The sequence below is a fragment of the Myxine glutinosa genome, chromosome 8, assembly GCF_964187855.1.
Source record: "Myxine glutinosa chromosome 8, kmMyxGlut1.1, whole genome shotgun sequence".
In the NCBI taxonomy this organism is placed as follows: Eukaryota; Metazoa; Chordata; class Myxini; order Myxiniformes; family Myxinidae; genus Myxine; species Myxine glutinosa.
The window spans coordinates 138,652,901-138,666,951 of NC_136268.1; the positions used below are offsets into that span (position 1 = coordinate 138,652,901).

Genomic DNA, 14,051 nt, shown 5'->3' on the forward strand with positions numbered 1-14,051 from the left:
AGACGTGGAAAAACTCGCCTCCATCCATAGCTCAGCGGGACCTGGCAGTAGCACCTGTACTTTACTAAGATCTGAGCAAGAAACGTCAGTGTTACTACTCAGCACAGTGACACTGGAAAAGCTGCAGGTCAGTCCACGGAGAAGTCCAAAGCCTCATCTTCCCAATTTATGCCAATGAAAACGTATGCAGAGAAAGCAAAAACACAACGTTCAAGTGTACAACTTGTTCAAAATTTTAAAAATACTGCTACGCATGATTACGCGTGATATAAATGACGGTTGTTATAAGGCCAGAATAAAAGACCCACTTTCAGGCACATATGCTGTCACGATTGATCTCATTCTGGAAGTCATTCAGCTTGGAGGTCAGAGTACATCTCTCCAGTGGACGCTGAATGACATTGGCCAAATTAACTCGCCAAAGACAATCACTGATCGTATGCTCAAAATGCGAGCGCCAGTCCTGTATATAATGGCAAACAATAAACAGCCCAATTATACAAAGCTGATTTGCAGTCCAAATACCCAATGGAATGTTCATTGTGTTTGCGTAAAGCTGGCAAGGTGATTTTCCTTGATATTTTAGGGATTGGTTGCTTCCAGATGCTTGGTGACCATGTTGCAGTTGTTGAAGAAATGGCTGCTGCAGACAGTATTCATTGAGATTGACTGTCCATATGATACAGGAAAATTGTCCTCATGATTCGTGTAAGAGAAGGAGATGGTTATTACCCTGTGCGGGAAGCACACAGAGGGGTGAAGCAATTGGTTCAGACTGTCCGTCTCCATTTGTCAGTGTATGATCAAGGAACCACTTGATTTCAATTGAATTCTATATTTTGAACACTGTAGAACACGAATCGGAATGGGAACCTGCATTTTAGCAGCACTTTCGCTCTGAATTTGGCAAGTTGGACAGAATCTCGGCCTGAGCGCGCAGGCGCACAGAGAAGTTGGGTAATTGTGTTACTCTGTCTGCCTCTCTGGCGGCAAAACAAAATGGAAAAATAATTCCAAACAGGAAACTTCCTGCTTTTAAGGACGTCATAAAGGAAACAAACAACAGGCACGAATAACTAATTTAACGTGTTAAACAAAAAGGTGGTGTAAAAGATGGTGGGTGCATCAACGGCGGTAAACGTCCAGAAAAAAAATCTCCAGCCTTTAAAGTTTTTATTTATTTCAATTGAATTATTTACTTGAACAATGTAGACCACAAATTCTACGCCAAAATATTACGCCATTTTACGCCATGTCGACCAATCAAATTTGCCACTTGTGTTCTCAGCATTGGTGAATATTGATATGATTTTTTATTTTTTTTGTACACATCGGCGTGGCTCGTGTTAGAGTTGGAACACAGAACAGATCAGGACGCAACATAAAAGCAACAGCACAAGGAGAAAGGAGAAACGCCAACAGTAGGGCGGAGGTAGAAAATGGATGGAGACAGACAAACAAGGGATGTGGGTAATGATGAGAGGTAGGGAAGAATGCAAGTGGTGGACAAGATGGATACAGAAGCAAAATTTCGAGAGGGGTGGGTGGTTTAACGGGTGTAGAAAAGATCATGATTTTGGATGGGGGATGATTGAAGATGATGGTGAACAGCTGCCTTGAAGACCTAGAGGGAAGAATGCGATTGAAGGGAGTGTGGAAGTTGGTTCCATAGGTGGGGAAAAGGAGGAACAAATGAGTGGAGGTAGGAAGTGGTTGTCGATTTTGCCAGTTTCACTCGGAGGGGGTTGCCGGTGAACTGTGTGTGTCCTGCAGGTACCTGGTGGGACAAAGCATGGAGGGGGTGCAATACCAGAAAGGAGGCAGTGCTATCTTTCACATCATCTTTCTCTTGCTATCCCTAATCTACTCTGTTCATGCCGCGACCAGACATGCCACGAGCTTGAAACTACCCGGTGCTGGCTGCCAGGCATGGGTGTGGCGGAGGGTGAATGAGCAAATGCGGGTGAGCTGCTGTCAACACTCAAATCTGCGTGGCGGAGATCAAACCGCCGGTCGGTGATGGGTGCGCCTCAGTGCATGTTGGGCTACAAGTGCAGGAGATTGAAGTCGCGGGCCCCGTGCATGCCGGCATGAGTGTGTGCACTTGTGAGCAATAATGTGGTGAGCAATAAGGGATGGAGTATAGTGCCAGTGTTGGGTTTCCCATGAAAGCCTGCACCAGCACGAAGGCTGGAGCATGGATCTGTGGGGTAACCATGTGACCCAGAGGGTACCTTTAATGTAGAAGGGCAAGAGACGGATGCAGGCAGATTTGCCGAGACAATGATAGGATTAGAGGGATTAGGGACATTTCAAAATTGACAATTTGGGTTTTTTATTACTTTTGAATTGGAAGACCCAAAATTAGAGCAAGGAAGGTAAACGTATGGCACGTGAGCCACACGAGTGGCATGCAAGATGATATTGAGAGGCACGTGCAATAAAAGTCTAATTAACGACAAATAAACCAAGTTTAAAAGAAACTCCCGATAAAAACTATGCTTGACTGCTGTGTCAATCTCTAAAAAACAAGACCGAAAGTCTAACAGCGGAGTAGCCGGGCTTGTTTGATATTTTAGTTGAAGAGGATAGTGACCTGGAAGGGGATACCAGTCAACAAATAATGTACAGTTGTGGCCTGTGCAGTCGTGGCCAAAAATATTGGCACCGTTGCACTTCCTTCAAAATTTTCTTCCAGAAAATTGTTGAAATAAAAAAATATTTTGGTATCCACATATGTATTTCTTTGGTTTGCAGTGGAACAAAACAAAAAAGGTGAAAAAATTACTAAATCTTAGCTTATTCCACACAGAAATCCTAAAATGGTCCGGACAATATTATTGGCACCTTTTAGAAGTTGTAAGAAATAATTCGATTTCAAGCAGGTGATTCTCCCTTACTTTGGAATTGAACTCCCCTGTAGTGAGTTACAGGTGCCTGCAATAAAAAAAATCACTCATTCAGCCAGTTTGAATAGGGAAAAGGAGCCATTCTGCTGTTTTGTGTCACTGCATGTACCACAATGAGCATGGAGAAAAGAAAGAAAACCAGAGAATTGTCTGAGGTCAGACACAAGATTGTAGCCAAGCATGGACAATCTCGGGCTACAAGTCCATCTCCAGAGACCTTAATGTTCCTGTGTTCATCGTACGCAATGTTATCAGGAAGTTTAAGGCCCATGGCACTGTAGCCAACCTCCCTGGACGTGACCGCAAGAGAAAACTTGATCGAAGATTGCAGCAAAGGATTGTTCGAATGGTGGAGAAAGCACCTCGATCAACTGCCAAACAGATTGAAGCTGACCTTCAGACAAAAGGTACGACAGTTTCAACTCACACCATCCGTTGCCAACTCAATGAAAGGGGTTCTATTGTAGGAGACCTAGGAAGACCCCTCTGCTGAGAGAGAGAGAGAGAGAGAGACATAAGAAAGCCCGACTGGAGTTTGCCAAAACACATCTGAACAAGCCAAAATCCTTCTTGGATAATTTCCTGTGGACAGAGGAGACCAAATTAGAGGTTTTGGTAAAGCACATCAACTCTGTTTACAGAAAACAAAATGAAGCCTTCAAAGAAAAGCACACATTTCCTACAGTCAAACATGGAGGAGGTTCAGTGATATTTTGGGGTTGCTGTGCTGCCCCTGGAAATGGGTGCCTTGAATGTGTGCATGGCATTGAAGGAGCTGCGCTCCAACGCGAGTCGAAAGAATTGACGCGACCAAAGACGGAATTCGTCCGAGTTGCTTTATTGAAACAAAACAGCTCAGGTATTCTGAAAAGCCCGTTTATCGGGCAGCAATATATATACACATTTATGCCCGGGCGTTTGCCCAGGAAAACCGAGACCGGGCATGCCCGGGTGTCAAGGGCGAGTCCTAGAAAGGCGAGTCTGGACATGCCCGGGCGTCCTGGACGCGGCCTGGCATGTCGAGGCTGGGCGTGCCCGAGCGCTCTGGGCGAGCCCTGGAAAGGCGAGAGCGGGCATGCCCGGGAAAGACGAGACCGGGCGTGCCCGGGAGGTTCGGGCGTGTCCGGGAACAGCGAGTCCGGGCATGCCCAGGAGAGGCGCATCTGGGCCCGTCCAGACGAGCCCGGCATGGCGATCGTGCCCTGGCCGCGTCCTGGCAGGTGCAAGGCGATTGTGTACATTCAGCGGGAACCGCTACACACGCCCCTCCAGAATCGACCTGCACCGGCAGGGTCAATTTAAGGGGGGTCCGGATGACCCGGCCGAAGCGACCCCTGCAGGGTCGTGGGGGTGGGGGGGGGGTCCGATCCGGTGGTGGGTGGTCGAGCGGGGGGAACTGTAGACGGGGGGCGGCCTCGCCGCGGAGGAAGGGCCAACCGTGGTGGTCGGTCGACGTCCACGTGCGCCGGTTTGAGGCGGTCCACAGAGATCCGGTCCGACCGGCCGCCGACGTCGACGACGAAGGACTTGTCGCCCCGTCGCAGGACCCGGAAGGGCCCGTCGTACGGCGGCCGGAGTGGCCCCCGGTGTGCGTCATGATGCACAAAGACGTACTCCGCTGTGCGAAGCGCCGGGGGGACGTAGGACTGGGGGCCACCGTGGCGGGACGTTGGCACGGGGGCAAATCGGCGGGCGGCCTCCTGGAGGTCCGAGCACTGGTGTGCGGCGGACCAGGGACTGGTAGCGTCGGGCACGAACTCGCCCGGGACGCGGAGTGGCTGGCCGTAGACGAGCTCGGCGGCGGACGCCCGGAGGTCCTCCTTGGGGGCCGTGCGGAGGCCCAAAAGGACCCACGGCAGCCGGTCGGTCCAACCGTCGTCCTGAAGGCCGGCCATGAGTGCGGCCTTCATGGAGCGGTGAAACCGCTCGCACAACCCGTTGGCTTGGGGGTGGTAGGCTGTGGTGCGGTGCAGCGTGACCCCCAACGAGCGGGCGACCGCGCCCCAAAGTTCGGACGTGAACTGTGGGCCGCGGTCGGACGAGATGTCCGCCGGTGCGCCGAAGCGCGCCACCCAGGTGGCGATGAATGCCTGCGCCACGTCGGCGGTGGTGGTGGAGGTGAGGGACACGGCCTCCGGCCACCTGGTGGTCCTGTCCACCATGGTGAGCAGGTGGGTGAACCCCCGTGATGGGGGCAGGGGACCCACCAGGTCCACATGGACGTGGTCGAAACGCCGTGCAGGCACGGTGAAAGGTGCTAGCGGGGCCTGGGTGTGGCGGTGGACCTTGGCCCCCTGGCAGGCCGTGCAGGCGTTGGCCCAGTCGCGGACGTTCCGTCGAAGGCCGTGCCAGACGAAACGCGCCGACACCAGCTTCTGAGAAGCTTTCCGGCCCGGGTGAGAAAGGCCGTGGATGGAGGCGAAGATGCGGCGCTGCCAGGAAACGGGCACGATGGGGCGAGGCTGGCCCTGGGAGACGTCGCAGAGCAGGACGGTGCCGCGAAGGGGATGTCGGCCAGGCGGAGGCCCGTGTCCGCCGCCCGGAGGGCCTGCACCGAGGCGTCGTTGGTCTGGTCGGCCACCATGAGCGCGAAGTCCACGCCGAGGTGGACCGCGTTCGCGCTGGCCCGAGAAAGACAGTCGGCCACGGCGTTGTCTTTGCCGGCGACGTGCCGGATGTCCGTGGTGAATTCCGACACGGTGGAGGTGGCGCTGCTGGCGGGCCGACCACGGCTCCGTGACTTTGGCCATTGCGTAGACCAACGGCTTGTGGTCGACGAAAGCCGTGAACGGGCGGCCCTCCAGGAGGTGTCGGAAATGGCGAACGGCCAGGAATAGACCGAGCAGCTCGCGGTCGAACGTGCTGTATTTTAACTCGTTCGGCCGGAGCTGCCGGCTGAAAAAAGCGAGTGGCTGCCAAACCCCGTCCACCCATTGTTCATGGACGGCGCCCACCGCATAGTTGGAGGCGTCCGTAGTGAGGGCGATGGGAGCGTTGAGCACCGGGTGAGCCAGCAGCGTTGCGTCGGCGAGGGCCCGTTTTGCGCTCGCGAAGGCCGCGTCCATGGCCGCGGACCAAACGATGTCATGCTTGGCCGGCTTGCCCCGGAGGGCCTCGTAAAGGGGCCGCATGAGCTGAGCAGCGCAGGGCACGAATCGGTGATAAAAATTCACCATGCCAAGGACCTCTTGTAGGGCCTTGATGGAACGGGGACGCGGGAACGTGGTGATGGCCTCGACCTTGGTCGGCAGCGGCACGGCCCCGGTCTTGGTGATGCGGTGGCCCAAAAAGTCAACTGTCGTCGTGCCGAAGTGGCATTTGGCCGGGTTGACAATTAAGCCGTGCTCGCTGAGGCGACCGAACAGTGTTCGGAGGTGGAGGAGGTGCTCGGCGCGGGACGTGCTGGCGACGAGGATGTCGTCCAGATAGACGAAAAGAAATGGCAGGTCGCGCAGCACGCCATCCATTAAGCGCTGGAACGCCTGGGCCGCGTTCTTGAGGCCAAATGGCATCCTCAAAAATTCGAACAGGCCGAACGGCGTGATGACGGCCGTCTTCGGGACGTCGGCCGCCCGGACAGGTACCTGGTGGTATCCCCGTATCAGGTCAATTTTGGAAAATATGACCCATCCCGCCAAACGGGCGGAAAAGTCCTGGATGTGCGGGATCGGGTACCTGTCGGGGGTGGTAGCGTCGTTGAGGCGGCGGTAGTCGCCACCCGCCCCCCGGCTTTGGCACGATGTGCAGTGGTGAGGCCCACGCGCTATTGGAGCGCCGCACGATGCCGAGGTGCTCCAATGCGTCGAACTCGGCCTTTGCCACGGCGAGCTTGGCCGGGTCGAGGCGGCGGACCCTGGCGTAGACCGGCGGGCCCGTAGTGGGTATGTGGTGCTCGATCCCATGCCGCACTGCGACAGCCGAAAACGTCGGCCGTGTGAGGGCCGGGAATTCCGCGAGCAGGCGAGCGAACTCGTTCGCCGTCGGGAGGGCGCACGCCAGTTCGGTCGGCGCGGAGCTGCTCATCGTGCACGCCAGGGAGCTGAAGGTCTCGGCGTTGACAAGGCGACGACGTTTGACGTTGACCAGCAGCCCGTGCGCGCAGAGGAAGTCGGCGCCCAGCAAAGCCATGGGGACGCAGGCGGTCACAAAGGTCCACTGAAAGCGCTGGCTGCCGAAGCAGAGGGTGACGTCGCGCGGGCCGAAAGTGCGTATGGCCGAGCCATTAGCAGCGACCAAAGAGGGGCCGCAAACGGCGTCCCGCCTGTCCTGCTCGGAGGCGGGTATGACGCTCAGTTGGGCGCCGGTGTCACAAAGGAAACGCCGCCCGGACGCCGCCGAGTGGCCGGCGCTCATGGCTGGGAATGAACGCCGGCCCGGCCGTTTCCCGAATTGCCGAAAGTGCACGGGGGTCGGCACGTCTGAGCCTTGTATCCGAACCTGGCGTGGTAATAACACCACGCCTGGTCAGGTGGAGGCCCCGGCCGTCGTGTCGGAAGCGGTCGGCGCGCCGTGGCGGCCGCCAGTTGCACCGGCAGTTCGGCCTCCAACCGCGCAGGGCGCTCGGGCGTCGCCTCTGACGGCGGCAGGCTCCAGGTAGCCGCGCCGATGTGTTGGCCTGCCGAGGAGATCTTATCGGCTTCCCTGGCGAGGGCGCGGGGATCGATGATCGACGTGCCAGCCAGGGCGAGGCGTACCGGGTGAGGCAGCTGGCGAAGGAACAGCTCGCGGAACAGAAAATCCGGAGAGTGCTCACCGAGCAACGAGAGCATATAGTCCATGCGCTCGGACGGGCGCGTGTCGCCGAGCTCGGGCAGGTCGAGCAGGCGCCGTGCGCGTGCCGCCGGTGAGAGGGCGAAAGCGTCGAGGAGGAGCGTCTTTAGCGCGTCATACTTGTCGGCAGCCGGCGGGTGCTCGAGGAGGCTCAGGGCGCGGGCCGCGGTGGCGGAACCGAGCGCTGCCACGACGTGGTGGAAGCGGGTGTCGTCCGCGGTGATGCCTCGCAGGGCGAACTGGGAGTCCGCCTGGGCAAACCAAACAGCCGCGTGAGCCTCCCAGAAGGTAGGCAGTTTAAGAGTCACTGCCGTGTCCATGTCGGTAGGTCACCAGTGAAGGAGATGCGCTCCAACGCGAGTCGAAAGAATTGACGCGACCAAAGACGGAATTCGTCCGAGTTGCTTTATTGAAACAAAACAGCTCAGGTATTCTGAAAAGCCCGTTTATCGGGCAGCAATATATATACACATTTATGCCCGGGCGTTTGCCCGGGAAAACCGAGACCGGGCATGCCCGGGTGACAAGGGCGAGTCCTAGAAAGGCGAGTCTGGACATGCCCGGGCGTCCTGGACGCGGCCTGGCAAGTCGAGGCTGGGCGTGCCCGGGCGCTCTGGGCGAGCCCTGGAAAGGCGAGAGCGGGCATGCCCGGGAAAGACGAGACCGGGCGTGCCCGGGAGGTTCGGGCGTGCCCGGGAACAGCGAGTCCGGGCATGCCCAGGAGAGGCGCGTCTGGGCCCGTCCAGACGAGCCCGGCATGGCGATCGCGCCCTGGCCGCGTCCTGGCAGGTGCAAGGCGATTGTGTACATTCAGCGGGAACCGCTACAGCATCATGAAATCAGGAGATTACCAAGGCATTTTGGAGCGCAATGTTCAACCCAGTGTCAGAAAGATGAGTCTCCATCGAAGGTCATGGGCCTTGCAGCAGGACAATGACCCCAAACACACTTCAAAAGTGTATGCTGCACAACCTGTAAGAGGTTGTTGTTGATGAGCAGCAATTGCTGCACAACCTGTTAGCAACAAGTGTCACCTGCCACGCATACACATCGTCTCTGCCCTGCTCATCAACAGTTAGGAGGTTTGCAGTCAGGAATATTAAGTTTAACCAAAGAAGCACACTCACCCTATTACATGACGCTGACGTCATGTGCTGCTGACGTCATGTGCATAAATTACATAAAATTGCTGGGGTAAGACTCCAGCAATCTGTGCCTTGCTTCCGAGTCAAGTTAGGGGGTTCAATCTGTGTTTATTAGTGGCTTAGGTTGGTCACAATTAAAGAATTTGTTGTTTTATGTTGTCCTGATGAGGAAAAAAATAATAATAATAAGCCCTCGTCGGGACGGCATGGTGTTGAAGTTGTGGGGACTCACTCCTATGTAGGAGGGGTCCAATTGTATGACCATGCATTCTGGCCCTTTGGGGTCAGGATGCATGTGTCTTTATTGACCATGTGCTTCAGCCTTTTGGTTGAGGTGCATGTGTATGCCAATGGGACAGTCTTGATAGACGGTGTGCCTTGGCCGTGGGGTCAAGGTGCACGTCCGAGGCTGTTTAAATGTTTGATTTTTTAAACCTTTTTTATTATAAAAAAGGCAGGCCCCATAAGGCCCATAATAAGGGCGAAATCGAGATCAACATCTCTGCCTTTGTCTATTTGTGACCATAGAGCTTTACTCTCAGTCTGCAAAGACTTGAGTACCACACGGATGCCTACGAGTCTGGAGGTGATGTGTTGGTGTAATTTATGCACATGACGTCAGCGGCACATGACGTCAGCATCATGTCATAGGGTCAGTGTGCTTCTTTGGTTAAATTAATATTCCTGACTGCAAACCTCCTAACTGCTGAGGAGCAGGGCAGACACAATGTGTCCGCGTGGCAGGTGACACTCGTTGCTATCAGGTTGTGCAGCAATTGCTGGGGTGAGACTCAATCTGTGCCTTGCTTCCGAATAAAGTTAGGGGGTTCAATCTGTGTGTATATATATATACATACACACACACACACACACACACACACACACGAATTAAAGGAGAAAAAAGAAATCTATTTTTCTGCCGATATAATTATATAATTAAATCTGCTGATTTCATACAACTATTTAAACACACTACGTCGTCGTAAATGCGAAAATTATTTGCACGGACAATGGTCGTCCAGACATTTAAAAAGGAGTTACTAATTTGTTCCATTCTCCACATAGTGCAAACTTTAATGCAAGCAAACTGAACATTTTCTGAGCATGCACGACCCTCCAGGTCAAAGTTCTCTAATTTTGCAGTGAACATATTTAAAAATATCGACTGCCGCTTTATCAAATAGAGAGAATTCCAAGTAGTTCAGAGTGAAAAGAGTGTATTGAGCCTTGACCCCAACACACGCAACAATGCACCGCATGGGATACATATGGCCAGCCGCTGTTGTTAAAGATGAGAGGTGTTTCTTATCTGCGTCTTTCCCTTTCCTCCTCTCCCTTGCCGCTTCCTTTCTCCCACACCACACCCACCGCTCCAAGACCGTCTCAGATAAAAGTCCTTAAAGAACGATTGATTCAGTGCAGTAAAAAAAAGGCAATAAATCTGTTCCGTCAAATTGGCCCGTGTAACTTCATCCTCTCAAATGTTTGCTCTATGGGGTCAGCCACTGCTGAGTTGAATTATTTTCATGGACGAGCAACCCAGTTGTGGTACGATGGAGAGGAATGTGACTGGGAAGTGCAGGGCCAGTAATAGCCTAAATTACCAGAGAGCTGCAAAGTCCGAGCTGCCATGCCAAACTGGGGCCATGAGTGTCAAGAAGGGTCAGTATTGGGGTTACAAACGTGCTCCATCCTCGGTGTTGACGGCTTGCGAGGGCCCAAAACAGCCATGATGGTTACAAACAAATTAACTCACAAAATTCCAGGGACAGGCCTAGGACAAGTTGTTTGGAGTATCAAACTTGTGCTGCACACAATCCCAGCAACACAAAAGCTGGTCCTTCTTTCAAAATAAGAGTTCAAGATGAAAAAGGCAAATATAAAAGATGAAACCGAGCTAAAACAATTCAAATTGTCAGATCCTAGGAAACGAATCCACCAGTGTTGCAATAATCCTGTACTCTTTCTCAATTTGGGAAAGTGCTGGTCAAAAGGCACTGACATCAAGAACAAAAATGAGAAAATCATGAATTGTTAAGACAATAATAACCTGAAACCAACTGAAAGGAGTTGTCATTTTATGCACCGGGCTGAAGACCCAAATGCAGCCTGATCTTTAGAATTTCGATTACCAGGCCTACATCGTGTGGTCTTTGCTTGGGCCAGGTTCGGTGATGGAGTGCAGCTGTAGGTGGCGCCCAGGGCCTACTCAGGCCACCCGGCCTTTCTGTCTCGTTTCCGCAAACAAATTGGCTGCTAATTAGCGTGGCCATGCACCGTCGCCTGTCGGTGGCTTTTTGGCTTCCCCCGAACCACTCCCTGTGCACCAATTGCATTTTTCGTCCTTGCAAAAATTTAAAAGTACCATTTCGTTCCCCAACCATATATCACATAACATAATTGTGGTTTTACTTTAAATAATCTTAACCCAGGCATAAAAAAAAGTAAATGTCATTCCGAATAAAGAAAATAGAGAGGGAAGGGGATGATATTGCAAAGAAAACGTATTTTTAAAGTCTTGCTTTCTTTCAAAATGAAAAAAAGACAGGAATAATGAACGTTTTTCAGGAGGAAAGACAGGATGACGAATCAGGGGGGAGGGAGGGGTTGCAGTGGAGGGTAAGGGGGGCAGCAGGAAGGAAATGGGTAAGGGGGGCAGCAGGCAGGAAATTGATAGATGAAAGGGAAATGGATATATTAGATCTGAAGACTCAATAGGGAAAGAGGAACTAGAGAGGAGGACAACATGAAGGAGCGACATGGGGAAAGAAAAACGCAGGAAGGCGGATGAGGGAGGGAGTGGGATGGGGGCACACGAGGAAAAACATGAAGAGAGACAAAAAAGGGAAAGACATGAAAATAAGATGAACTGAGGAAATTGCCAAAACTAGGGAATGAATGAAAGATAGGAGGGGAAACGAGCAGCACAGAGAGGGAGATGTAGGACAGAAGAATGGGAGACAATAGAGAGAGAGAGAGAGAGACAGAGACAGAGAGAGAGAGAGAGAGAGACAGAGACAGAGAGAGAGAGAGAGAGAGAGAGAGAGAGAGAGAGAGAGACAGAGAGACAGAGACAGAGACAGAGAGACAGAGACAGAGAGAGAGACAGAGACAGAGACAGAGACAGAGACAGAGACAGAGAGAGAGAGAGAGAGAGAGAGAGAGAGAGAGATAGGATAGAGGAGAGAAAGAAGAGAAAACAGAAAGGAACAAAATTAGAACGAAGAAGATTGGAGAAGGGAACATCATTAAGGAGACCACAGGAAAGGAGGACACCAAAGAGCAGAAGACAAAAGAAAGGATACAGGGCGAGGAGAGGATGTTGGACAGGTGGACAAGGCAGAGATTATTTTGGGGATGTAGTACACCGTATATACTCACCGTTAGGCCCATGCTTCCTTGTGTTCCCTTCCAGCCCTAGACAGGCAGCAGGCAGCATTGACAACTTCCAGCAGCCAATCTCTCCCGTGCCGCAACGTGCTTCGTCCTCACCCCTACTTGTACAAACCGTACAAGCAGAGGCAGACACACGATCGGACAGCAAACGTACACACACCTCCCAGTGCTGTGGCCCTGTTATGCCCAAATCTCTTCCTATTACCGAGTTCCATACTATCCAGTTTTAGTTGAGCTGAATCATTTACCTTTTGGCTGGAATTTGGCCAAATCTCTGGCATTTTGACAGGCCAATGTACAATGGAAAATTTGCTAGTACAACTATCATGTTGATGCTCCTACCGTTGTTATTGTTGTTGTTGTTCTTGTCCATAACAACAACAACAACAAAATTTATAAACTTGTCATACTCAACTTTCACTATGTTAGTAATTATACCACAATGAGAGCACAATGTGACTAACAAGGAACTTTGGCGCAGGAGGAGGCCATTCGGCCCATCGTACCTGCACTACAACAACGCCAGATGATATCATCCATCCACACGCAAGCTACCTGCAAGTCCCGCCAATATCCCTACACACCTCCATCTCCAATACTTCTAGGTACCTATCTAATTCCAATTTAAACCTATCGACTCTTTCTGGTGCCAATACCTTCCAATGTGTTGATTGGTTGCAAGAAAAGTACAACTCGAAAGAGGGCCCCAAAAAGATTTGAAATGTTGAAATTAACATCTTACAGAACACAAATGAACCCAAGCGAAAGATTTTGGGAATAGCTTACTAGATTGCATTTGCCTGAAAATCTTTGGCCCAAACAATGGGTTAAATTGGTGGAAAAGAAAAACGGAGAAAATTTACTCCAAGTCTGTCCTCCATCTTCAATTTGACAGTGCAAATCAGCCAATCAGAAACAATTATACCCTTGGCTTGATAGCCTTTTCCCTTGCAACATAAAGCTAAAACCATCATGTATAACCATCTATACAACATGGCAATGCTTCCAGGCCCCATCACCTTAACATCAAACGTCTCCATCATCCCATGCCCATCTAAAATATAAGCCGATCGACGTGGTTTTCTCACTCCTGTTATACTTCAATGATCCTGAGACTGTATGCATTACTTCAATACAGAGGAAGAGGTGGGCAGGAAGATAGAAATAGGGTAAGAAACAGATTGCTATGGAGAAAGAGAGCAAGTAGGCTAGACTGAGGACAAAGTGGAAAAAATGACTGTAAAAAAAAAAATAATAATAAAAAAAACTCGCATGACAGGAGTGAGAACAGAATAATGATGATCACAATTTGAAAAATTTACCGGAAATCCATCTCTTCCAGGAGGACCCTGCAACAAAATCAGTCAACCGGATAGGTAAATTAAAACTTATCTCACATGAATATGAACAAAACATATAATGTCTGCTGTACATGGTTAAAAATGACAGTTGTTGACACAATAACTATTTTTTAATGTTTTACTAGGGGGTTTTTCCTGGTTACACGTCTCCCTCCAATAATTCAAGCATGCTGTGCATCGCTATCTCACATCATCCCCCATGATCCATTACTCCAATTAACCCTTCCCAAACCAATTGCTCGCTGGTTTCAGAGTTTTTTCTTTCTCTTTCTCTTTCTCTTTCTCTCTCTCTCTCTCTCTCTCTCTCTCTCTCTCTCTCTCCCCCCCCCTGCTGGTCGTTGGTGAGTCGTGCGTGGGTGTGGCAATCATGGCTGCTGTGTGTGAGGAGCTGTGAGTACTGTGCTGTGTTGGCGTCTTTCCCGTCCTCCATTTCACTCCATTTGTGTCCTTGTACGTGTTTGTGAAGTTTT

The 14,051-nt window shown here is 51.6% G+C and overlaps 1 protein-coding gene across 1 annotated transcript in view; it reads right to left on the reverse strand.

Annotated features, from left to right (window-relative positions):
- Positions 1-13,566, reverse strand: part of LOC137432941 (uncharacterized) — a 135,006-nt gene extending 121,440 nt beyond the window's left edge. The window contains exons 1-2 of the mRNA XM_078783760.1: positions 13,543-13,566; positions 12,206-12,241 (exon numbers count right to left, since the gene is read on the reverse strand). Of these exons, the coding sequence (XP_078639886.1) occupies positions 12,206-12,217 (12 nt within the window). The 5' untranslated portion in view covers positions 12,218-12,241; positions 13,543-13,566. The remainder of the gene's footprint in view (positions 1-12,205; positions 12,242-13,542) is intronic.
- Between the last annotated feature and the right edge of the window lie 485 nt (positions 13,567-14,051).